Here is a 27095-nt window from a genome sequence, read left to right on the forward strand (position 1 = left end):
TGGAAAAACACAGCAGAGCTCTAAGAAACCTCCCTGCTTTGCTCATATTCCATTTTCTGGATAAAAGTGTGGCCTTTTAATTTAAATGTTGCCACCTGTTGTCTTTAGCCTTTTTTTTTTTTGTCGCCTCCGCTCTTAATTCTCATTTAAGATTAGCCTTTTTTTTTTTTTGTCGCCTCCACTCTTAGTTCTCATTTAAGATTCAATTTCAATTCCCAGAATGAAGCTGGATCCCGCGGTATGAATTTGGGATGTTCAGCAGAACAATTCTAGGAGCTGCCGAAGTAGCAAATCGCCTCAGCTAGTTGCGTAAGTTAATTACAGTTTATCTGATAAAATGCCACCTTCGTACAAGAGACCCCAAATACCATGCTTTCCCTGAAATATCCGGAGTCTGATTCATCTGTTTTACTCCTGCCTTATGCTGGCTTAGCACCACCGGCAACAGCAGCAGCATTACACCGATGTGAAGCTGAAATAAATCCACGGAGAGACAGACACACCGCAAACACACAGAAATTAATGTGCTTTTTGCTGCTGTTCGTGTACAAACACACAGGGAAGAAGAAAAAAAAAAAAAAGTATTTTTCTTTTCTTCCTCGCTTTTTCCAAGTTCCTGGCTATCATTCTGAAATGTAGATATTCCCATCATGCCTCGGTGTTTTTCAGCCCCATGATGCCCTCACTTTTGATTGTGTAGATGAAGTTGAAGTGCACAGGGTATTTACTGATCCAGTTATCTTGTTCTGTGACAGGCAGAATCAATCAATCAAGGGGCCAGCTTTATGCTTACGTATTCCAGGCACATCTCCGCACTTCAGGATACGAGATCACAGTGTTATCCAGCCAAATTTGATCAACAAATGCAGTTCCCCTGTGCCACAGCAATCTCAGATGAAGATGTTATTATGTGGAACTGAGCAAAGTGATAAAGACAGTACAGAAAAGGGAGGGAAAGTCCAGCTGGACCTTTCTGACAGCCTCTATCTACTAGGGCTGCAGCATCCCTTTTTCCGAGGCTAACAAAAAAAGCACATTCCTGAGTAGCTGTTGCAAAATGCTTTCTGACCACCCTGTATCTGTTGGTACTTAATGAAAGAAACATTATGCCGTCGAGTTTGCTGACGTATTTTTAAACGTTGGACAACAGATTACAACCCTTGCCACTGTATTTATGGAGATTTCTCTAACACAGGATCACTTACTGTATTTTTAATCACTCTGTTGTGAACAAGCATATCAAGGCCTGAAAGCCTAAAAATACATTTTAAAATCACAGCTGGCTTAAGCAACCTTCAAGTATTTTTTTTTTTAAATCCCAGCTACAAAAAAGATGCACGTGAATGCGTAAATGTTTAAGTCTGTCTCAAGGAGAGTTGACACCACGCTTTTATTTTGCCAATAGCTTTTCACTTTGCTATTGCCCTACAGTTATTTTACATTATTTAATCCAAAATACCATCTTTTTGATTCTACCTTTCTTTGCATTTTAAATCTTTAATGGGAGCCTTTGGCAGTCCATGGGCACAATTATTAGATATCTGCAGAGAGAAATTGAAAAATTAATCATACTTTCCATTTTATATTTCTGTACTATACATAAAAATTATCTGGTCTTAAAGCTGCATTCTGTGGTCTTTCGATATTCTCTTCCCAACATGGTAAATACTACGCAAGAATCGGTGTATCTTATATTCAAATCTCTTCAGCTAAACAGTTAGATGGAGAATGCCGTGTTCTCTTTTCAAGTGCAAAATTTATTTCAGCTCGTTTTTCAATTACGAGGCATCTGCTGCTACTTCTTCCGTTATGGACTGCCTAAAAAATCAGGGTAAAAAGTACCCTGGACTAATCACATTGATGATACCGAAGTTGTTTCTTACCCTTTTATGGGCTTGGGTACTTAAATTACAGTTTTGCACAACTGTATGCAAAACGCGTAACATAATCCCGATGCAGTTTATTATGGAAACTGATATACGCATTAATCTGACCTTTGTCTAAATAGACCCTTAACCGCAGGGAAAAAAAACTCCAAAGGCATCTATCAGCATGTGAGCAGTATCAAAACTGCTAAATCTATTAACTTTGTTTTCCTTTCACTATTATTAAACTGGAAAGCAAAATTCAACTGGAAAATTATGCCATTTGGGTTCCCTTGTCATCATGTAGTAAGTATGAGAAATATATGTGCAATAGCCAAATGGCCAATAGACAAAACACCCACTCCAAGTGACGTACTGTTTTCCATACCACTCAGACAAAATCAAAACAACGGAGCTGTTGCAAACAAAAACAAAATAACATTTCCCATAAGCATTCCAGACAGAGAAAATTTACAGGAAAAGAAAGCTGGGAAAAGACCCAGAGCGAAGCGAGTGTTTGTACCTCCAGCCATAAAACCCGCTTCTGCCGAGCTGGTAAACAAGAGTTTAACAGCAAAGCCACGGAAAGGCTCACAATTGATTAACTGGCAGACTTGGGGGTTAAAGATTCACATCAGCTGCGAGGGCTGCGTGGCTGGCGCTGCCCGCTGACTTTGGCAGCGGGGGGGCCCGGGCGCAGGCAGCGCGGGCAGCGCAGGCAGCACAAGCAGCACAAGCAGCGCGGGCAGCGCGGGCAGCGCAAGCAGCGCGGGCAGCGCAGGCAGCGCAAGCAGCGCAAGCAGCGCTGCCCGTCCCTCCTGCCCCCTGCAAAGGCAGATGCAGCCAAGGGACACGTTTCATTCAGAAAAGAGCAGGATCTGAGCCGGCGTGGGGAAGAGCAGCAGCGATAGAGCGAGGAGGGGAAAAAGTAAACAGTCAGGTTGATTGCTTCAGAGCAGTGTGTTCTGCAGAAGACTTAAGAAAAAAAAAAAAAAAATCCAGCTTTTTTTTTGCCTTTTTTTTTTTGAAAGTCCTTCCAACTCTCCGTGCAGCCTGGCGGAGTAACAACTTTAAAAAAGTGAAGATGTCGCTTTTTTTATAGCTGACTCACATTTACATAACTTTGTTAATGCATCTGCTCCCAGGAAGTTACAGTATCTGTGTTCAGCTGCGCTACCTGCCCATAAATCGCGGCAGCGCGGCGGATATCAACAGCTGCATTTTACTATTTCGGCCCGTCAGTTTACAGTGTCTCCATCACGGCGAATTCCTGTCAGCTGCACTCTCGCTAACACAATTCCTATGTTTTGCCTGGCAGTAAATGGACGCTCCTGCCCCAGCATCATCTAAACAACTCTGTTAACATTTGCCCCCGAGCGTCTCTCTCTTTGTCCAGTCCCTGTCTTCCAACAGATGTCATCCAAGTCTAATCAAGCATAAAATGGTCATAAATATTTCTTTCTGGTAGATTTCACATTCGCATTTCATGCAGGGACATGATATTTTTCTGCTACCTCCAGGGAGTACCTAATGCAAAAACCAGTTACTTACATTCAAGGCTCATGTTCCTTTAGTAAAATGCAGCACATGTTCTCAGTTCAAAGACATAAAAAGGCACAAGACTTTATCTTCTTTTGTTTAACCGCACCTTTTTTTTTTTTTTTTAAATAGCATGTGCCACAGCTTCCATCTAGGCATGACATTGTCCTCTGCTTAATAGGAAAACACACAATGCCGAATTTTGACCCTACCACTCTCTCAAGCACAAGCATTTTTGAATTTCTTACTCCCATACCTGAATTGTTGCACAAAAGAGAGATAATTTTTTTTTTTCCCCCTCAGTTATTTCATTTAACAAGGTATTTAAAGACTTCGCAAGATCAGAAAGGCAATTCTCCATTTTGGTTCGTTTTACGCAAAATTTTGCAACCTACCTCATCACAGTTTATTGAAAGTTAAATGATTCTAGGGTACAAATTTAAGGTTCGTGCCTATTGAACAGTTGAAAATCATGAGACAGAAGCGATTTCCAGTACTTAAACTTTGATAATTCAGGGGAAACTATTCAAGATAATTAATTCTTCTTAATGTTAGAAACATCAGAGAAATTATATTTATCCTTGGTAAACATGGTAAATAATATGTCAGACTGGAAAATAAAACTAACCCTGGATTATTCACAAAGCCATATGTCTTATTATTTTTTCCCCTGTTCTGTTTGTCAAAGCAGAAATATGCCATAGCTATTTAAAGTGAACCACACAACACTTAAGGATATAGATCACAACAGTGAAGCTGTTCTTCCTCCTCCTTCTCCACTGAGCCTAATATTTGATTACTGTTAGTCAAATCAAGCTTTCAGGCAAATAATCTCCATTTTTTAAGTTAATGAGATGTGGTCATGTCGACAACAGCTTGCAGAAACTTTTAATTCCAATTCCTGCAGGCTGTGCTGGCCTCTTTTACAGCAACCACTGTATGAATGAGTCAAATTTGCCAAAATGGCTTATGTAGACAAGTGCACACTTTAAAGAGGCACTAATTAAAAATACCCACTGGTATCATAATTTAAATACCATGAAAATAAACTGTAAAAGTAGCTCAGCTACAATCTTATGGCTTTCCTTAGAGCTCGTTTACTTTAACTAGATGATGTTTTATTGCAGATGTATTCCTAGCTAAAAACAATTTTTCGTCTTGGAGGAATTCAAGATTTTGATATAATTAAACAATTTATGTTAATATTTGTTTCACATAAGCTATTAAGCAAGCCCCCCAGAACAAGTGCTAATTGAGAAAGATGCAAAGAAGTAGAGTGCTGAAGTAAGCAGCAAATTTATACTGTTGATTTACTGCTCTATCTGCAACTTCCCCCCTCATTACAGCTCTCTTTCTCCCTCTCATTCTCTGCTATAAGGCTCCCAGCTGTACTGAATCCCATTAAAACACTTTCCTTGGATGCTATTATCTACCGCTTTCCTTAAAAAATGAAGAGGAGGAAAACGGAGAAAGAGAGGTGGAGCTTGGTATTATTCTCGATGCACTTCCCCGGCCACAACTTCTTCAAAATCCCTTTTGTCTTTCTGATTTTTTGGCAAGGAATGCGAGTGGCACAGCTGTAGCGTAACAAAAGCAGACGTGAGACCAAAAATAAAATAAAAAAAAAAAGTTGGTGCTGAGAGGGTTAAACCTATTTAAGGGGTTAAATATGCAATTACCGCTGACTAAAACCAGAGAGACATATAGATAAATAGAAGAAATGAAGTCCCCAGGTTCCATTCAGAAGCCTTCATCACATTACTACCAGACAGAAAACTCTTTAAGTACCATTTTCAGATGTTAAATCATTGTTCGTGCAGCACATATTCTCACTATTCCTGGGGGAACAATATCTGAAGACAGCGTGCTAACAAATGCAATCCAGTAAACAGGCATTTTTCCTCTTGTTGTTAGTACCTTTGTGTTCCAGCTCCCAGCTCTGTCATCCATGCCTTCTCTCTGCTTTGAAGTTAAAGTACTGAATGAGCGTTGTCATCTATTATCCAGAGTGTGCATGTAGATTATAAATAAGAAATAAAAGTGACTTCCAGTACACTGCTTTTGCATTAGCAAGTTGCCTTCTCTGTTACCTCCTCTGTCCTTCATACTTTGCTACCAACATTATATTAAAAACCTGACTTTAAGTGTTTCTTGCAGAATGCTATAAAATATGTGCACAGCGGAGACAAAAGTTTTATTGAAACAAACAAGTCCAGCAGTTTAACCAGGTTCATGAGTTCAGCTTCAATACACTGTTTAACCCTTATCTGCAGATGTCCTTCAGGCCCCCGACACGTTAATTGCATCCCTGGCTTCGTTTGCATGCACGCCACTGAAAACACAGAGCTATTAATTACACCGAAGTTTAGTTACAGAAAGAGGCCTTTTCTACTATTGATCCATTATTTATTAATATTTTCCAGCGTAACGATCTCATCGTATTTTTCATTTTAAGGCCTGGAATAAACACTTTCCACGCGAGTAACAGCGCTGACCTGTTTCAACTGCATCTGCTTGGACCCGGTCAGAAAACTCTTCTCCACAAACATAACTACGTTAGAGACTCAGAAATGTCTCTCCCGTTGCTTTATCTGAAGAAAGAGGCGAGCAAAGACAACCTGCACTTTCAGTGGCCAACCCTCTCCATCTTCCCCCTGCCTTCAGCAAGAGCTGCGGCAGGGCTATGGAAGTTCTGCAGCAGGGAGTGTTTCATTTGGAAATGGAGGTTACTGAGGTCTGGTGTCTTAATCCACACACACTGCCTAAATTACAGCAGTTTAGGAAGAAGAAAAGTGTTTGAAGCCCTGAGGGGTGGTGGGCACCCGGAGAAGTACACACCAGGGGTGTCACAGCGAGTTTTGTCCTGGCCCTGCTCCAGCGGGGAATGCCCTGGGCCACCTCCAGGCAAGGGCACAGTGGACTGGGGTCTCATGCACCGGCTGCCCAGATGTGCCTCTGAAAAAAAAAGAAAACCAAAAAAACCAGGTTCTGGGGAAACCTGAGCAAAGCCAAACCAGGCTGAGCCCAAAGCAAGCACTGCATGACAACCTGGAAGTGAGAGAAAGTCAGCTTCAGGAACGGTAAGCACAAGCCTGGGAACAATACACTTCTAAATAAACAACAACAGATCTTTTTACACTTGATAAATTCCTCATTATTTAGCAGAACATCCATTTTAGAGGACCAAAAGCATCCTTATCCACCTAGCTTCCCTTCAATTCTATGTTCAGCTCAAAGTCTCGGCAGACATAACTCTTGCGTGACATCCGTGTTGCCTGAAGATGATAGGAACACAGAGACCTGAAGATCAAAACTCCTCCGGAGAGGGAGTGGAAGAGGCTGGACAGGATGCATCGTGCAGGGACTGGCAGTGCCCCAGCTGCCACCTGCAAAACTATGGTATCAGTCGAGATTTCCTGAAAATAAAATCCGTCCGTGCAGCTCCCCGCCTCCGCAGATGGCAGAAGCTTTGGGGGCAGAAGGGAAACCCCTTGGGCTCTGCTGGCTCGGCAGCAAAATTTGCGGTACATCTGTGGCCGAGTACGGGCTGGTCAGGTAAGGAATCTGCAGGGCAGGCACAGAGGAGCTCTCCTTCCCTTCATCCCTCCAGGTGTCCCGGATCTTTCTTCCTTTCATCCTTTTGGATAAACAATAATGATATAAGAAGGTTCAAGCACAGTCCAGTGATTTTCACCCGGACATATGGGAGCCAGTCCTTTCATAAAATCCTTTTGGTAAATGGTTCAAGTCCCTATAAAGACCAGGGCAATCTAGTAATGATTTCCATGGTTGTCGCCTACTGCCTGTGCATAACATCACAAAGGAAAAAATCAGATGGAGAAAAACAGACTAGAAGAAGAGGCACATATCCCTTCCTTCCCTCTACCAGGACAAGATGGAAATGTGATCGTGCTGAACAACCTTTCATTAGCAGACAGCACATCTGCAGGCAGCTCAAACAGCCTGGAGAACCCCGTCCTCCTTTCCCTTAGTTAAGGCAGGAGCGGATGGCGCAATCTCTGAGGCACAACGCCTATCAGCAATGCCATGCCAGCGTACAGGGCGTGCCGCTGATCCCTCCATCGGTGCCAACCCGGGGTGCACCCCGGCACAGGAGCCCCTCCTGCTCCGGGAAAGCACCGAGCGTGGGGCCTGACCACGTCTTAACCCTGGAGAACGGGGCAGCCCTTGCGTCCTCAGCGTGCAGGATCCTGAGTGTCCGCGTGGAAGGTAGACCGAGGCACGCGAGCGAGACACGACTGCAGTGGAATCACCACCTCCGCTGGCTGCACGGGGTGGATCACTGGTAGAAATACAGCAAGTACCAAATCAGATGCTCGGAGCACAAATCTAAGCAAATGCCTATGCAGAAGATCCTCGGGTGTATTCCCAACGTGCTCGAGTACTTTCCCCAGCACAGCCCTGGGCTTCGTTTTCTCCTGTGTGCCTCTGGCCTTAAGGGACCTCAGCGGCATCCCCAGCCAGTCGTCAGCCTTTCTTCTGCTGACCCTGAATAGGGAGATTTCAAGGGTCTAGAGAGAAAAAAAAAAAGTCATTCCTCTCCACGGAAGATGATCAATCCTTCAACTGGTAGCTGCTGTGTCACTTAAAAAAACAAAAGCAGTGTCACCTCACAGGACAGCATGCCGGAGACTCCCTGAAAAGCTGCGGTGGCTTTGTTCAGACACCGCAGTCCTACCTGCTGATGCCCACCGCTCATGGAGGGCTGTCTCTGCCCACCACGCAGGAGAACATAAAGGGCTGTTTCTTCCTCTGGTAGGGGCCAGTTTTCCACCCACCTCCCATCCACAGGCCTCAACAAACCGAGCCCCAATCCGGCTCCCTTACTCGGCAAGTTTGTATCTCGCCCAAGGTTACTAACAAGTAAATACTCCCAGGTTGCACGAGTTCATTTAACAATAGCTCTATCTCCCCAGCACGAGGGGATCGGCTCCTAAAGACAAGATCAGAGAAGGTGAAAAGCTGGTCTTAGGAAACATGAGATCAGGTACGAAAGGGATTCTTTGCTGTCAAAGCATAATATGTCAGCTTGTGATAAACCTGAATTGCTTCATATACCAAGGATCACTAGACATTAGCTGCTTTTTGTATGGCAATGTGGTGCAGAGGTTTCAGACAGAATATTATTTTATGTTGATCACGATAAAACTCTCTGTAGCTTTGATAAAGCCTGCATACAGGCTTTTCATTCAAACTAATGAGTGATACTGGCTGTTGGATGCCGAGACACGCTCTTGATGCTTTCCAATGGTTCAACTCGTAACTAGGAATCAATTCAGCCTGGATAAGCCAGAGTGTTACTGAACTACGGGGTTTTGAATGATGATCCCGCTCCCTGTGTTTTCCCTGGGCACATCTGAAAAGGTACGGTGACAAAGGGAGCACCGCATGTTGGCAAAGTACATCTCCTACCAGAGGGATCTCCTGGGTTCAGCCTGCTCTGAACGAACAGTTGGCTCACGCCGTAATCAGCCATCAAACAGCTCGGGCCCGATGGGCCATTCACTTAGCGCAGGCCTTTTGCTGCTCTGTTTTCCAACATCTGTTTCAATGCTTGTCATCTCCCTGCTTTAAACAAATGTACTGCAGATGTCTTGTCTTGTGGACGACAGAGAGCTGGCAAAGACGGGAACAGTGGCCTCCAAACGACAGAGGCACAGCTATGGCAGTTATTACTGGGGGGTTCTGGACGGACTCTGTGCATGAAACATGAAATGAGATTTTACACTCACACCCCCACCCCACATCCCCCTTTAAAGCTTCTGTTTTGTCCTTCAGATTTGAGAGACTGATGAAGGACAGGGATCAGGATGCAGTCTGAGATGGAGCCTACTCAGAAACATGTGGCCTGAGTCTTCTCAAAAGATTTATCATTGACATACGCAATTAAACGGGAAGACACACTCATTTGCTCATCTTTTGCTCCAAGGACAATCTGATACAAGACTGGAGATGGAGGGACATGATGCGTGGTAAAGATAGCAGCTTCTGAGAGCAGATTCTGGCCAGAAAACAACAGAAAAGAGACTTCCTCGGGCTAAGATTGTGCTTCTGGAAGAACCAATAGATGAAATGGGATACACAAGAAGAAACAGGGATGGGTTGCTGCGAGGGGTCTCCAAGCGCATCCCTCCTGGGGTGTTCTTTTTATGCAAATCAAGTTTGAGCTTCCACTAGGAAAACCAGTTAACTGAGATTTGACATTTTGTATTTTTCGTGAGCGCTACTTTTGCCCCTGTGAATGCATCTTACCTGTAGCTGTTTGAGGTTTGGCTGGGGTGAGTTATGTTGTTAATAAGATTCCGACAATCTCACTTTTCATTAGCTTGGTTAATTGGTGCAATAGCTGTAAAGAGGCTGGAACAAGCCAGGTGCTGGCTGGCTGCTCTTCCCGCTGCTCTGTCCTGCCCAGGGAAGGCGACACGGGTATGTCTACACTGTTTTGAATGTCAGGTGCAGATGACAGGTCAGTCCAAGATGCAGGTAATTTTTTAAAATCAAAGGGAAAACATGTATCCATTTGTAGGTCTCTGAACAGAGGAAAAACAGGAGAGGTCCCCTATGTTGACTGTAAAGACTTCTGATAGTATCTCAAAAGACATTTTCATACGTGCAAGCTAGGAAAACATAATCTTAACAAAATTACGGTACATTTGGTGTAAGTATCCATGGGTCACTCACAGCAAACATGCTGAAGAAGTCAGTCTTTTTTTAAGAACGACACAGATGAAGGAACAGACAACTCAGAAAATCTGGGGATGATGCTACATGGGGAGTGACTGCAAAGATGTTGGAGGAGATAGTGAAGAAATTGTCTGTAAAAATGGGATGGCATTTGTAATGAATAAATTCTAAGATGCTACAATTCAGCTGGAATACCCAAACTTTGTAAATACAGTAAGAAAGACAACTGATTACGCAGCACTTCTTTGGGGAAAACAAAAACCTAAGGATTACAGCAGATCACAAGTTGAGTATGAGTCAACAGGGTCATGCTGTTGCAAAAATGACACGTACCACAGTCAGATGCATAAACAGGAGCACTGCCTGCAAGTTATACACTGGGAAATTAACTGTCTCCACTTGCTCCAGCAAGACTTCAGCTGGAGGATCGTGTCATTGGAGCACTGCAATTCAAGATGAACACAAGACCGACTGGAGAGAGCCCAGGGGACAGTGACCAGAATGTCCACAGCTCTGGAAAACAGGCTTTACAAGGACAGAGCTAAGATTGCTTAAGTTCTGAGAAGATGGAGGGCACAGACATGGGAACAGCATTCATATATGAAAAAGGATGCTGTAGAGAGAAAGGAGACAATCTGCTCTCCCCTTGTTACAGACACAGCAAGAGGGAAGAGGTTGTACTTGAAGGATAAGCATTTTGGTCAGGCATTGGGAAGAAGCTTCCTAATAGAGAGTTAAGCACTGGAAGACCCTGCCTGGGCAGCAGTTAAACCTCCACCAATAGACCGGTGAGACACGTATCGGCCAGACTCAGGAGCGTCAAAGATACGCTTACTCCTGCCTTTGGTCTGCACAGAAAGGCTGGGGGAAAAAGCCTATTCTTCCAAAATCTACAGAGAAAAAGGTGTAAGATTAGAGAGGAGTTCACACCAAACCTGGGCTGGTGGGCTGCCCAGTTCTGCGTGTGGCTGCAGCGCCCAGCAAGGCCATCAGCCAGCGCTAGAGAAGTTACTACTGGGGGCTCTCGGTGACCTTGGAAGGATCCCCAAACGTGAACACGGCAGGCGCTTCCCTGCCCCCAGGGAAAGGCACGTATTTTTGCTCGCAGTTTATGAATCTTTGACGTACAGTCCCTATGGCACAGCCTTGGAAGACCGTATCTTTTATTTATTATGCCTAGCAATTGTCCTTGTAACCAATTAGGAAAAAAAGCAGGTGGTCAACAGAAACTCTGCAAAATAAAACCCCTCAGCAAAGCAAACACCATACCTTTTGGAGAGAAGAAAAAAAAAAAAACTGTAAACAGAGCTAATCACTGCTAAACCCTTATAATCCAGTCCTTGCCCAAGTTAAGAGACTGGAACCAAGAGTAAAACACTTCAAAAAGCATTAATCAGAGGAACTGGTGAATCATTTCTCAAGGAGAAGGAGGAGTCAGAACTATTTTAAACTCCCAGCGCTCACCGTGTTGTGAAAAGGGGCTCAAACCCACCCCGTCAGACTGGACTAAGGGACAAGGGGTCCCACGCTGCCCGCCGGGACGGGACGGCTGCTCCGGGGACGGCTGCTCCAGGGAGCGGGAGAAAGGCTGCCATCACGGGCTTCACCCCGGCAGTCGTAAAGGAAGACTTGTCGAACAGAAAACAGCCCGCTTTTAGCTCCTCTATAAAATATCTAGTTACCAGCATTCCCTGTACCTTGTTGAGTATTACGTTCAATAATATTAATAGGCTCGTATTTACCATATCTTAAAAGCTAACAATCCCATTGCCAGGGCTAATTAAAAAGACAAGAAGCTGAAAAGCAGCAGTGGATTATTTCTTCAGTATGGATTCATGCCTAGATTTAATAAAACCTGCTTTAGTGTTATAACCTTACATTTGTTTCAAGAACACTATAAAAGATAAGTCTGCTTTTTGTTTTTTATTGACTTGGAGAGTTTTTCTTTCGGTTCTGTAACATAGCATTACAGCTATGGGAAGGCAATGAAGTAGACTGTTTTCCCTGAACAAAAAAATGCTTCTGCTACCCAAATACCATGCCTGGGATGACGGCTGTGAAGAAACCAGCACACCTACTCAGAGAGAACTCTGAATACATGAACAGACAGTAAAATGCAGGATTAGGGAGGTTTATCTGTAACAAACCCTCCCTGTGACCTTACAGAAAGTGCTTCACCTCCCGCTACAAGTGAGTGCCACGGCCAGCTTTTCCAGGCAGTAGACCGCATGGTTTCTTCCAGCCACAGAACATCCCTGCCACAAAACCGGAGCTCCCATGCGTGCATGCTCAGCAGATCTGACACCTTCACCCACGCCGACCCGCTCCGCATGTACACGCCAAGCGCAATACACGCTCCCAGTGGGAACTGTTTACTGCACCACGGCACACAAACTGCCGAAGAAAAATACTGCACTTAACCTACAACTGCAGATAAAATTAATAGTGACAGAGCAGTGCCTTAATCAGCCTCTTCATCAAAAACGTTGTGGACTTTCCAAAAGAATCCAGAACAGTTGCTTTGCATACACACCTGTCCGTCTTTCTGAGTTTGAAGAAGAGGACTGACATAGTATAGGAGCGGGTACGTAATGCAATACAACAAAGTAAAGATAAACTACAGCCACTCTCCCCAAACCAGAGCTTTTCCTAGGTGAGCTCATCTTTAGATCAAGTTTCTCATTTAAGCAGAGGCCAGAAAAAGTCTCCTGGAGACTGCCGAGACTGGACTTTGAGGATCTGACTGCTACAAATGCATAGGAGAATTATACCCCATATTATTTCTGATTTTTCCTGCAAGATGCTGGGCCCCACTACTTCATAACAAGTTCCATTTCTCCTTCCCTGTGCCTGTCTGACCTTTCTCCTTCAGTGAATCACTTAATTATGTGGAAACAAAAATACGAAACAATGATGGTTTTAAAACACACATGTCCTAGCTTCCTATGTGAGAGAGCAGCCAAAACCCCCAAAGTAGTGGGTCTGCTGCTGCTTAAGGATGCCAGAAGGTACCAGGGAAGAGCCACCCGCTGCCCACACAGCCCTTGTGAACAGCTAGGGACCCTACTCCTATTTTAGCACGCATCTCACTGATTACTGGAAAAAGGAGAAAAAAGCATGAATGTCAGACAGTCAGTGGTCTTACAACATTTCACTAGTGTTGCAGTTCTTTCCTGGCAGAGGTTTTTTGGTATCAGTGATAGTAACAAGGAAAATTTAAGGAAAACTTAATTTGAGCACGTCAACAGCAACCACATTCCTTTAGCTTGTGATCATTCTAATTCAAATAGACAAAGATTTTTTTTTTTTCCCCTCTCCTTTCCTGCACTTAATTTCCAGGTAGAGTTTGTTAAAGCCTGATCCCACCTGAACTTTGGCAAATCTTTTTTTTTTTAAAAAAAAGACCCATACACAAATATTTGGGTAGGCGACCCATAGCAAATTGCGTAATGCCAGTTAAAAGTTGTGTTTTTTAAGTATCAGCCCCAGAGGTTTTATCTGAAATAAAATCCTGATTACTTCAGATTCTGGAGGCAAACTGTGACCTCGCTCTGCATCTCCAAATCTGAAACATTTGTTTTGTGCCCCTCGATAGCGATGCCTCTTAATGATGCCTCTTGCCAGAAAAGAACAAAATCCTTTCAAAAACGTGCTTATTTCATTTAATAAGGTAAGAAGGCCCCAAACATGCATATAAGAATTAGTTCAGCCTTGAAGCTTGATCAAAAGAGGTCACCCAAGATGGGAAATACAGTGTTCTAGTAAGCAAAAACGACCCATCTCCAGGCATGCAACCGCCTTCTGCGTGCCCAGCTATGTTTCTGTCTGTAACAATCCCACTCCTCAATCCTTATGGTCATTAAATGGGAATCAGGATTAGGTCAGCACACAGAACACAAGGAACGATATCCATTTCTTGCATCCTTTTCCTCCGTTTGCCTGCGAACACGCACTTCTGTGAGGGCTGGAGGTGAAGGGGAGAACCGTACTGATGAGTTTTGCAACGCATTGCCAGATAGATTAAATAGCCTAACTCTCTCCAGCCTTCACTTTACCAGCCTTACTTTCAGTAGCCCAGGAAAAAAAAGAAAAAAGGAAAAAAAAGAAAACCCCTTAAAAGAAAAAGAAGAGATATGATTAAAAATAAATTGAAAAGCCCAACTTGTAATAAAGCTGGCACTTGCCCGAGGCTTCAGAAATGTCTGAGACACGACACTGACTTTACAGACGCTCTACAGACACAATATATAGCTTTTATAGGGGGAAAAAAAGAGATCTATTTGCACTATTTAAAACAGGTTGCAAATACAGTTTATGTTGTGAAAATGCAGGGACCATGGCTAACAAAATACAGAATGCAGCAACCAAACAAGCAACACTCATCCTACAAATCCGTCATTATACAATGTTGCTGTTTACACTAAGCCTCCAAAAAATACCTTCTGTTAATTTTTTTAATTAATGGGGTGCTATACAGTTAAATAACTCATGAAGAGTATTCGTGACTTTTGCATTTTTACTTCATATCCCAATCTTTATTTACAACATTACTGTTATAAATTACAACAACACTTTTGATATTCTTCTCCCTTGCCGTGATACCCAATGGAACTCCACAGGAGAAAGAACTTAACACAAAAAAACATGGCATTTGATTTTGCTCTCGTTTACAACGTACTGAAGTCAGACAAAATTCCACTGAAATCAATGGCTACGCTAGTGACAACCACTGCAATTCTGCTGCTGCTCCTAAGGCACTGCCAGACACTCTCTCTACATGCAGCGTGTTTCCAAATAAAGTTAAATATAGTTAGATTACTATAAAGTTAAATTACTTCTAAAATATCAGCAATCCATGCAACTTCTTATTACTGTGAAATTACTTAAGCCTTAATTCAGCAAGGTACTTAAGCACATTCCTAATTTTACAGGCATGAGACGTACCAGTGACCTTAATAAGACTACTCACGCACGTGCGTTTAGGCACATGCTTAAGCATCTTGTGACATTAAAGGCCACAGTGGAACAGTTCCATGTGAGTTCAAGACTGCTTGACACCTTCATAGGCACACCACCATTTTAAGTTTGCTATATCCCAGGTTTGGTGGCACCGCTTATTAGATAACCCGTAAAGTATGAAGATGAATGGAGGAGGAATAATCTCTAATAATTTGAATAACATCAATCATTTGAAATAGACTTTTAATTTGTATCTGATGTCTACTGAACTTCATTCGCAGTGTATACACATGCTGGGTAATAGCTTTGAAGCATTCCTTTGCGGAGTTTCCCTAAACAGCACTCCTGAACGTGTAACTTTATTACTTATGAGTAAGCATAAGCAAATATAAGGGGAGAGTGCACACCTACGAAAACAACTGGGAACAAACATACCACTGCTGAATTTTCACATGAGATGCAAGGCTAAAAAACAAACCAGCAAATGTTATTTCAGAAGTTACATCTCTTCAAAGAGCCCACATAAACCCAAACGATTACTGCACGATCTTAATTTACCAGGAGTAAAAGCAGCTATTGTTAAAAAGAAAAAACCAAAACAACAAAACAACAACAACAAAAAAAAAACCCACAGAAATAGACACCCGTAGCCTAAAGAGGACTTCTGGATTTGGATGTGCACATAATCCAGGTGATTGCATGTCTAATGACCCAGCTTCTGCATGTACATGCTTGTATCCACACACACAACTGCAGAGCTCTGGGTGCCAATGTCAAGGTGCTTTGAGGACTCAGATTTATGCAGTTATTTATCAAAGGCCTTAGAAGCAAAATGAAACAAAACCAAGGCAAAGGAAAAAAAAATTATCTCAGCAAATGCAACAAAGTGCTAGTTTCCCCTTACCCTTCAACAGTTAGAGAAAATTTAAGGCTTGTTGATGTCAATAAGTAGTTATAACACAGACATTAGTAATAGCGAGGATAGAAAATGCTGTGTGAATGTTCTCAGCATGGTTCATCGACAAGAGATCTAAAAATTGAATTATTAAGGAAAAAAATCATTGATTCTAAAATCCAGGCAAGGTAGCCAGCCTATGTTAAAACTTATTTAATTTTTCCAGCGCTGCTTCATTCCTAAGCTCTCAGAGCCACAGCTTTTCCATTGAAAAGCAAAAGACATTTTACGCACAATTTTCCCTCTACTAGAAAGAGGTATATTGTGCCCTTCAGTGAACATAAAATTGATATTATCATCTCTTAGTTTATATCTCACTACTTAACCTTCAGATTAAAAGTTATTAGATTTGAATGACTAAAAAGACATCATGTCACCTTCCGTTCAATGTTGGGAGATCGGAGAACTTGGGGGAAAAGTCTGAACGATAAAAACATGAAGTTACCAGGAGCGTAAAGCTGTTTTTCACATTGTCTGATGAAACAGCAGAAGCCCTACAAATGCAGTGATCTTTTCACCGTGTTGTAATCATCAATTATCAGCGTACTACAATACAAAATCAGACACGATCCCAATAGCCTGCATGGAGTTTAATCTATACTTTCAAATGGCTCTTTCAATAGCAACAGCAGTTTAATAATTAGGCTTTATGTCTATTCGGACAAAATGACTCAACATGGACGCTCCCTCAAAGTCTAACAAACAAATTTGGTCTAACCCAGTTATGTCAATATGAAACAAAGACTTTATCTTGGATCTAGTTTAGCAGTTTTGTTCTGAAGAGATAAGTCCACATCATGATCAATGGGACCATAAAACTCCTGATGCAGTTTGTAACCTCTCCCCACGGCTTTTCAAAATAAGATGAAACTCACCAAACTATTTAAAACAAAGCAAAAAAAAAAAAAAAAGCATTACTTTAATTTACACTGCGATATACTCAGAATTCTTTCTAGTCAAATCTTCTTTCTGATATGCCCAATTAAAGCAGCCTCTCAAAAATACACCAAAATCCCCCGTTTCTTGTACATTTTCTTCGTCTTTGGACATGAACAAAATCTGAAGAAACCACATATTCCCTCTGGAGTTCGCTTCCCTCAATCTAACACTTCACATCTCAACATTTCTCGAAATAACTACTGCCAAAGGGCCCAACTGTGGCATCTTCACATCGATACCACAAGCACCCCAACTGCAGTCAGCGAGACCGACTGTGAAGAAATCATTGACTTGGGCACAGACCCCAGAACCTAGTCCAAATTTCTTCTGTCTATCAAACATTTTTTTTATCTCCTGTACATGAACAAAATTGTACTTTTAGTTTGTATACATTCAGTGGAATAAAAGTGTATAAAGTACAAAACAGGATACAATGAAATATATATAATGCCGTCAATTTTTTCAAGGAAAAAAACCCTTCTTTCCTTACTTTGCGGACACATGGCAAAATTAGTATTTATCTAAACTCTTCAGAAAGCTTGAAGTGACACTTCATAATTACAGTATAGTTCAGCTCAAAGACAAAGTGAAGGAAAGAAACTTCCCTACATTTCTTTATATAAACTTCCTCCTTGTTTCTCCATGTACCAGTTGCATTTATATCACTATTCCCATTTGTCATAAACACAGTCACCTTGTAACCCTTTTTATCAAGCAATCTACGCACTACCTAAAAGTACACTACACTCCATCAGACAAGCTATAGGTTTACATTATACAAACATTCCGATTCTGCCTGCTCAGCGCAGGTTGTCAATAAATGCAAGCAATTGCAAAACAGCAATGTGTGTTTTTTTCCTGAAGAGAACACTGATATGAGCCTGCCAGTTCTGCAAAATAAACTCTTTGCAATCTCTGCAGCTAATCTGTCAACAAATTACTATTAAAGTCATACCTCCTAAAAGTTCAAAAGCATTCTGGATTAGACAAAAGATACTGAGTTTATACTCATGGGGCAGTACTTGAAGTTACGGTATCAAAGTGGATCTTGCTATTGATGTGGAGAGGTTTGTATTTCTGCCACCATGCAACGCAGCGTTTGGTGTCTTGCTGCTACATATTGGAATTCAACTTTGTAATCATTCTCTTTGTTCAATTCCTATTCTTGTTTCTCTGCTAATAACGTGAAGAACACTTTAGTGAATAGTCCTGAGGATAAAAATAAAACACAATAAATAATATTTATTTTATAAGCTAAGGAAAAAAAAAAAAAAAGAACTGGCTACGACTGAAGCACCAAACCTTCTATTTGAGTAGACGTCAGAAACCACTGAAGCAACTAAAGCTGCGATCATGTACATTAAAAGGCAGTTTGTTCCCATGAGTCTTTATTACTCCTTGGTAGGCAAGAGTCACCCCATCATTACATACTTTCTGTCCAAGCTTCCCTCGCCCAGCCTGACTTTCAGCTTGTGGGTCACTCCGACACCCATTCTGCACCTCCCAGATGTTTTCCGTGACGCCTCAGAGCCAACAGATGTTGCCAGACTCTGCCCGGTACCGCATTCCCAGGTCTTCTGCCCCATCCCTTGGTTCTGCCTCTGTGGGCACCTTGGGAGCAAGCTCCCGAGCCCCACTGCCTGACCCCATGCCAAATGCCCGCTTCTGATCTCTTTAGGAAGTCCAGTGACCCAGGTGACCTTCACGCCTACTCCAGGTTTTATAGGCAGGTCACCAAAACCCTGCCCATTCCACCTCATCCTGACAGTCACTCCCGTGAGGTGCTGACCACCGGCACCTGTGGAGTCAGCAGCAGCGGGAGGGCAACCTCTCCCACCCTCAGCAGGTGCCAAAATACTGCAGGAAAGGGTTCTCCTTCCCTTTCAGCCTGGTTCTGGGGGTGATTTCTCCTCTAGGTACCTCCATTTTTATCCAGCTCTTCCACAGATGTACTTTCCCTTAAGAGTCACTTGTATTGCTTTGGCTTTCTTTGAAAAGTATCTTACTTCATGATTACAAATATAAACATCAGTTGGAGCTATTTGGTTTTATTTTACCTAGCAGAACTCATCCCCGCATTTGCTACTCCCAGCTTAACAGTACATTTTACAAGATTGCTAATGCTACAATAATTTAGCATCACTCTGTCTCCTTGCATGGCAGAACCATCCAAAGATGCCAGGGAAAGCGTAAAACTTGTTCTACGAGTCCTCCCTGCACTTACTCCAAGAGTGCTCACACCACACACTGTTCCTTCAAACACATGAACATCTGTGGTGCTCCGTATTTTTCCATGGTAAAATATTTACAAGTTTGTAAACCCATTAAAACTTCCTAAAAAAACTGAAGCATTTCTGTTTTCCCCTCTCATACTAACAAAGCTATTAGTCCTTATAAATTCATAAATTTCACAACAAGATGCGAACCAAAATTCAGCACAGATGCTTTCCACAAGCCACTGTATGTCCAGGTTTCACTGCTCAGCCACGCTCATCACGGGAATACACAACGAACCCCAACAGCAAAGCTCAAACTACCCGCCGCTGATTTTTGTGTTTTGGTTTTTTCAGACAAAACAAGTGCCAGGTGGCAAAAAGAAAAGAGTTGAATGAAATGCTCTTAAGAAATAGCTGTTTAATTCAGAATTCATTCATTTGTATTGAAGAAGCGTTTTTGTAGAACGCATTCTGTTAAGTGACCTGAGAGCATATGTTGTATACGGAGAAACATCTAAACATTATGCTCCATGTTGTATGTGTATCTGTAAATGCTTGCATTAGCTGTCTGAAAACAACGGGTTTTTCTTCTTTTCAGCGTTTAAAAATATTTTCCAAACACAAAGATTGATATTTTTATGCTAGCTCTGATTACCCTTTTGTTGTTGTCAGGTCTTTTTTTTTTTTCCTTCTTTTTTTTTAATAACTGTTTTAAACTTTGCAATCAACTTGCTTTTTAAAAGATAAACTCCATGGAGAAGTTAGTCATCAAAACCAATTAACAGCAGAATTCAAACACAGAACATTAAGCTCTTTTAAGAACTTGGAGAAAAGCAAGCTCCCCGACCACGTTTATTGTACTGGCAGAGGATAAATAAACTGTAAGCTAAAATCTGAGCTGTGTGAAAGCAATCCCGAGCCCGGCAATCCTGCCCCCAGCCCCGCGCCCTGCTCCCACGGGGGCTGGCAGCACTTGTGTCTGTGCCAGGCGCCGCTTTGGGGGCGTGGGGCCAGAGGACCCACGTAGGAATGAATTGGTGCCACTCCTTAATTGACCGAACGGGCGGCTGTTGCATGACACAACCCATTACGCGGGAGATTGCGGCGTTATCTAAGGCGGCGTGAGCCCTCTGGATGGCTACGGAGAAGCCTTGGCACAAGGCGCCGGCGGTGAAGGTTAGTTACTGGTGGTAGGGGCGGAGGAGCAGAGGTCTGAGCAATTCTCGTCTACGGTGCGCACGTGTTTGCGTGACCCCCCCCTCTGTTTCTCTCCGCACAAAGCAGCGCTGGAAAATTCCATAGTGCTCCTACAGAAAACGCAGCGCAATTAACTCATTTTGCTACGAAGCCTTTTTAAGACAAGACCTTTGTGTTGAACATATTTTACTGTTCCACTCCTCTTCTACTGTCCTATATTAATCAAAGCTGTAACCCCTGTTGTCTTTGCACTACGAATCAGAATGTGCCCCTGGCGAAGAATGAGGGAAAAGTCAACAGGAATTAAGTTTCAGTGCAACTGTTTACTCAACTGTGGCCTGCAGTTATTGAAATTTTATCCGTGGTTTTGTGTGACTACTGCAGTAATGAATTCAGCATGGCTGTGATTTTCTCACTGATGGTATTCTCACTTCAAGTAAAAACCTGTAGGATGAAAATGACTGCAACAACCAAAGTCCATGCATTTAGTATCATCCATTTTTCTGACTTGTTTAATTATGGCAGCTTTCTGTCTTATGTTGGCAAACGGGGTCCCCTGCTCCTCCGCAAGCCTTCGCTTTGCTTTGTTTTTTGAGCGCAGGTTTTTTTCTTCTCCACAACAACCTGCTAAAAAGATCACTGTACACTTAGGGGAGTCTTAACCAGCTGCCAATCGCTTATTTAAAAGGTTTTAAGAATGCTTATTGCATTAGAGAAAGTGCGGGTTAGGCATAAGTGTATTCACCATGGCTCTGCTGCAGCCTTTGTTCCCAAACACGTTAATGATACATGCCCAGCACTTTGGTGTAAAATTTCCTCGAAGGGTTTCAAAATTTTATCAGGGAAAACAAAAGGACAAAACGTATTACGCGGATAATTTACACTGGTGAACCTGGTCACCTCCCAGAAAATACACTAATTAAAATACAAAGGCAAAACGCACAGTTTGGTTCAGATTCTTCTGAATTGAGGAGTACTGCACGGGATGTATTTATTTATTTATTCTGACATTTTGCCGCAGCAGATACCTCCGCAGCCTTTCTCACTAATAGAAAACATTCTGTTGATAGAGGTTGCTAGGTTATATTAAAATTTGTGGCAAAAACAAAACTCAACATTAATGTATTTTCCACCCAGTGACATATTTTGGAAACCAGTTATTTGTATACAGCAGTTCACCCGATCACTGCCACCAGACTCAACGCATTCAGGCAACAGAAGCAAGCCCTGATCTTTGGGTATTTCCAGGGAATGATTAAAAAAGAGCCCTGGAAGAAAAGTCCAACGTCTCCCTTTACGTTAACGATTGCAATCCCCTACAGACAGAAATGTACAGAATGTTGTAGGCAAGTCCTAAAAGCATCCTCTGACTGGCAAATGCGAAGGGGTTGGGGGGGGGGGGAGGTTTAAATGCTTCATGCTTTTCCTGTAAGTAGGAAACTTGCAATATGTCTTACAGTACCTGCTGTTGCTGAAGATGTGCTAAATCTGCAGCCCCAATTTCAACTGAAGGTGTCTCGCCGTTTGATCTCACTTCCCGCAGGCTGCACTCTAGTAAATGGTTGCCACCGCTCGCTCCATTCTGAATGGCTGAACCGTTACTTTTTGTCTCAGTCCCAGATTCTTGCATCATGACTCAAAAACCTGAAATAATTTAGGGGAGGGGAAAAAAAAAAAAAAAAAGCAGCTGTTAAAACAGTTGCTGTATATAAGGAGACATGCCCTGTTTTAAATCCTGCCAAAACTGTAAACATTTGTCATTTCCCTTCATACGATTTATCTTTCATTAATGGTTCATGCTACTAGTTTATGTTTATTTACCTGTTGGTACAGCTATAATTTTAGTAAGTTAGTTCTGTTCTAAATATAGTATTATTTACTCAACATCTTTTTTCCCTTAGGAAAAAAAAAAAAAAATTGAACGAACACACAGAATCCATAATTAAATTTCTCTAGTTACGTCTGGATGCTTTCCTTTGAACCGGACGAGTCATTCTTTGCAACATACGATGGACAATATCAAAAACTTGATATACGATAGGTAGGGGCAGGTAGGTGAATCAGAGCATTCACTATTTCGGTTTCCATTCACACCGTGATATTGCCAAATTAGCACCTTTTATTACTCTGAAGCAATTTAGGCTCAGTCTAGGATGTGCCGGACACCATCAGTTTTCCTTTGGGGCAAACCGCTTCAAGTGCTGACAGAATTAGTCTCTTTGGCAAAGTTCCTGGCTATGGATTTGGTCTGGCTTTGGATGCGCTACGGCATTACAGCGAAGAGCCTCCTGCGTTACTTGGCTAAACACCATCTTAGTAGCCACAGCTACTCACAGCCGGCCCTCTCCACTCGTGGTGGATGTCCGTCCCCGGGTGCTTTACAACGCTGCGCCCAGCAGTTGTACCAGTGGAGGTATGAGGATGAGGCCCGCAGGGAGGATGAGGATGAGTGCCCGCCTGCCCACCCCAGAACTCCCGGGATTCACACGTTTTTGGGAACGGTCAGCGTTTGTGTGCAAGATGCCCCAAAGAAAGCACATATGCCGGTTTTAGCTGCAAACTGCTACTTTTGAGATATTTTGATGAGTTGTCTTATAGGTAGTTCCACCTGCAAGGCCCCAAGCTCCAGGATTTAAGCGTTATTAACCCGCTCTGCTTCCGCCAGCCCATCCCTCCCTCCATGCTCCTCCTCTCACCCTCACCCCGGGGCAGACGGGGCACGGTAAGCCAAGCTGCATGCTCCGAGCACATTGCCTGCTCTACGCCAACTCACCACATGCACATGTGAGCCAAATGCCGCTGTGCAGGGTAGTTCACCTTGAAATTAAGATGCTTTATATTTAAGGAAGAACCTGCTTGAATTCACTAAGTACCCCAAATACCAAAAGGAAGAAGAAAAATCCCTTCCCTTCCAACATATAAGGGAAAATATCAATCAGAAAGGGCAAGAGAAAGCAAGACATTTCAACGGAAAAGTACCAGGTAAAAAACCCTTTCCCTGGGAACTCCACACGTGCGTAATTTGGAATCCCCGGCCGCCGAAGGTGCGGTACCGGCTGGAGACAGAAATTCCTCCTTCCAGCTCCGGCTCCCCAGGTGCCTGCCGGCCCCAGGTGACATTCAGCATCGGACCCCGCGCGCAGAGGTATGCTCCAGCCCAACGCACCAATACCACACCCCTCAATTCCTTCGGTAGCTTCAGACGTTCACCATGATGCTCCATACGTCCGACAATCGAAATGTCGTAACTGAGAAGCAGCCGACTAACGAGGGCTCTGTCACCACCACGCTCCGGCGTTAGCGCTCCTCGCTGATTCACGTCCGAGGCGGCGGCACCACTCATTAGCCGGACCCCGCCCCAGCCATGGTGGGATCTATCCACGCTGACGGCCGCCCAAGCACATGGATGGTGCTAGGACAGATTCAAATGTTCTGATTACATTTAAATAAATTTCAACTGGTCTATGGAAACTTCTTTCAGTCTGTTTTGTGAGATCTTCAAATTATGCAAGGGGACGAAAGGCCCTGGGGCCTCATTATAAAGCTTCTGTCAACTCCCTTGTAAGAGCTCCAGAGATCTAAACTAACCTACAGCTTTTGCAGTGCCACTAGCAAATGCTTTTAGGTTTTAACATGATCTTGCTCTGACATAGACTGAGCATGGTGTGTTTTTCATTTTCGGCACTACAAGGAAAGCCCACAAGCACGGTAAGGTTTAAAGAAGTGTTTACACCTAACGCAAGGCTGGGTTACACAGCAGGCAGTGACTGCATGGCGCAGGTTGCTTCAGAAGAAGAGACAGGAGTGAGAGTCTCCAGACAGCTCACAAGTTACTCAAAGGTGTACCACGCAATTTTGGTATCCTACACTACTAAAAAGGACACAGCTCTCTTAACCAGAGATAAATCAAAAAGAAAGAGCTGATGTATGTAATTGTTTTCTGCTTCCATCCAAATTTGGGGTCAAGCCTTAACTGGAGAAAACGGAGCATTACATTAATTTACCTCCGCAGAAGATCCGGACAAGGATGACCACCACGTAAGACTGAGTTAGCAGGTTAAACCCAGAGACTCACGTCTTTGACTGCTGTGATGCCAGATGGCGAATGGTGGGTGGCACGTCACCACCACGGAGACCACAGCCGACGGAGGAAGGACACACTAAAGAACTGGTGGAAGGTGCCTCCAGCAGATACCATGGTGAAAACAGATGCTAAACCCAATGTGCCCAAGCAGTAAAGAAGTACATCTCATTCTCCAACACTTCTGGTGCAACGAATTGACTGGAAGCGAGAACCTGGTTAAACTACTACGGAGGGTCAGAGAAAGCACCGACCAAAGCTCCGAGATGCCTCTGACAGCAGCAAGAAGAATGTGCACCACCGAGGAGCCGATCTATCACTGCCTGATCACGATTTGTTGGCTTGCCCTTCTGAGCAAAATATCTCCAGGACCCAGAAAATAATTCACAACCAAACTGGTCAAGAAATTATTTATTGTCTCTAGGATTGCAAAATGCTCCTGGAAAGAAACAACAGTGGAAATTGCTACAATTTTTCCAACCTGTAGGACTGAGAAAAAGATGGATTATTTCCAGTATTTGGTCATGAAAAGATCATAGTTCTTGAGAACCTCTTCCGTGACAAACTTCATGCCCTATGTTACCTTTCAGAGCACCCCAGCCAGTTACCACCTGAGCTGCACAGAGCTGGCCCTGGCCCCTCCACTGGCTGTGCCCACCCTACCTATCGCATCCAGCAGGATCGGCGGCAGCTATCAAGGAAATGGAACTGGAAACAGAGTTTGCAAAGAGAACATCAAGAGAGTAAAAAGAAAATTGTGATGTTTGGACTTTCAAAAATTATTTTAAAAGCCAAAGTGAACATCTTTGAGCAAATTTTGCTTTAAAAACGGCCATTCACAGGCAGTCAACTTCAATATACCTTCAACTGGACACCAATACAAAACAAATCCACTTTGCTAAAATACCTCCAACAGAAAACGGGATTTTCAGGGGAGAAAAGATAAAACTGTTTATTTCTTCACTGTAGTCAAATGTGAGTTGACATAAATAATCACAGCTTGGTTTGATCATTAAGCGTCATGTCATGAAAATCAACCTGCAAGAGCTTTCTGCAAGAATGATTATTATTTGTCTTTTTGAGCACACCTAAATGAGCTGAGGTGATAGTACACTGAGGATGGTTGAGATAATTGTCTCTCCTCAGCACAGAGGAGCGGGCCTTACAGAAGCCTATTAGTGAAGTCTGTCATTCAAAATTGTGAAAGAAAAAAGCAAAGCAAGGTTGACTTTATGCAACATGATTAGGTTCTCTGGGAACTAAACCGAAGCTTCAGGTCTAGTACCACGAACTGTGATTCTGGTCTGAATACAATCCCAAGTAACCAAAATAGTGCTGAAGAAGCTGTATGCATAATGATTTATTATAGGAAATACAGTACTCCACAAAAGCTTTCATGACATACAAGATAGCATGTTCTGACTTAAATTTAATGGCAAAAGAGCACGCCCATGTCATGCATTCTGCAAAGCAGAATGACTCTCGTATCAATTCTGCAAAGGAAAATGTATTTTTACAGCTTAAAATAAATGGGTTCTTACCAGTATAAGTATCTTTTTTTTTTTTCTTTTAAATATATAAAAATTCTACAGTATTTCATGCTAGGAAGGATAGAGAATGACTCTTAAGATTATTAAAGCTGACAAAAAATGTTTTTACCCTATGAAGGGACCAAAGCTAAGCTGCAGTATGAACAACAACTTGTAAAATTTTATCCTGAAATCAAGGAGCACATCATAAAAGACCTGTTCTTATACGACTTAATGTCAGCTTGGTTTAAAAATCTCACAACGGTGATCAATTTCTCAAGATTCTCATCTTAACCCGCACAAAACCTTTTCTAGCTTTGATGCACAGTCAAATACAAAGCCAAACCCACGCAGTTTGGCCCATCTCCTTGGTGAATATGTTATGTTCAAGGTAATGAGGTAAAATTTCAGTGGAGTGAAATCAAAGCAAGGCACTCTGTCAACAGGACAACAGCTAATCATCTTCCAGATGACTTGGACAGAAGTAGGGGACAGCTAATTTCTTAAGGGCATGGTCAAAACTGAAAAAACATAGGTCGGATGTGAACTTTGGCTGAAGCAAAATTATCTTTCTGAACATTCCCGTGTCGGTGTTTTGAACTAAAGAGACAGAGCCTGAAAGAATCCTAATTTCAAAAATGTTCTGTTGCTAATCCATTGAAAAAAAAAAGTCCGTAACATCACAAAGACCAGATGCTGCAGATACATGTCTCTCGGCTCCACTGGACTATTTAGATGAGCAAGGTTAACCATGGAGATTAGTAGGCACGAGGTGGGCACTGAGGTGTGCAATTTCTGCAATTCTTCTACCAGTATAGGATCCAAAGACTAAGCAGCATTGTTTAATGTCAGCATGAGGGAGGATTTACTGACTGAAGCACCCATCAGAATAAGGACCCACTGCAGGTCTGAAAGACTAAGGGACTGATATTCAGATGTATTTAGATGCCTCGCCGTACACCAGAGGCATCTGGCGAGACATTTTCAAGAGTCCTGAATAAGCACCAACCTACATCTTTAAGCATCTCATCACCTTTAAGAAACTATCCCTGGGGTCCTCTCGGCCTTAAAATCTTTGGTTTAATATGCTTCCAGACTCAACCTGGACTA

The 27095-nt window shown here is 42.8% G+C and overlaps 1 protein-coding gene across 1 annotated transcript in view; it reads right to left on the reverse strand.

Annotated features, from left to right (window-relative positions):
• The window catches only part of FOXP1 (forkhead box P1), a 224376-nt gene that overhangs the window by 143868 nt on the left and 53413 nt on the right, over window positions 1–27095 (reverse strand). The window contains exon 2 of the mRNA XM_075714560.1: window positions 21838–22019. Coding sequence (XP_075570675.1) covers window positions 21838–22008 — 171 coding nt within the window. The 5' untranslated portion in view covers window positions 22009–22019. The remainder of the gene's footprint in view (window positions 1–21837; window positions 22020–27095) is intronic.

The sequence above is a fragment of the Pelecanus crispus genome, chromosome 7, assembly GCF_030463565.1.
Source record: "Pelecanus crispus isolate bPelCri1 chromosome 7, bPelCri1.pri, whole genome shotgun sequence".
In the NCBI taxonomy this organism is placed as follows: domain Eukaryota; kingdom Metazoa; phylum Chordata; class Aves; order Pelecaniformes; family Pelecanidae; genus Pelecanus; species Pelecanus crispus.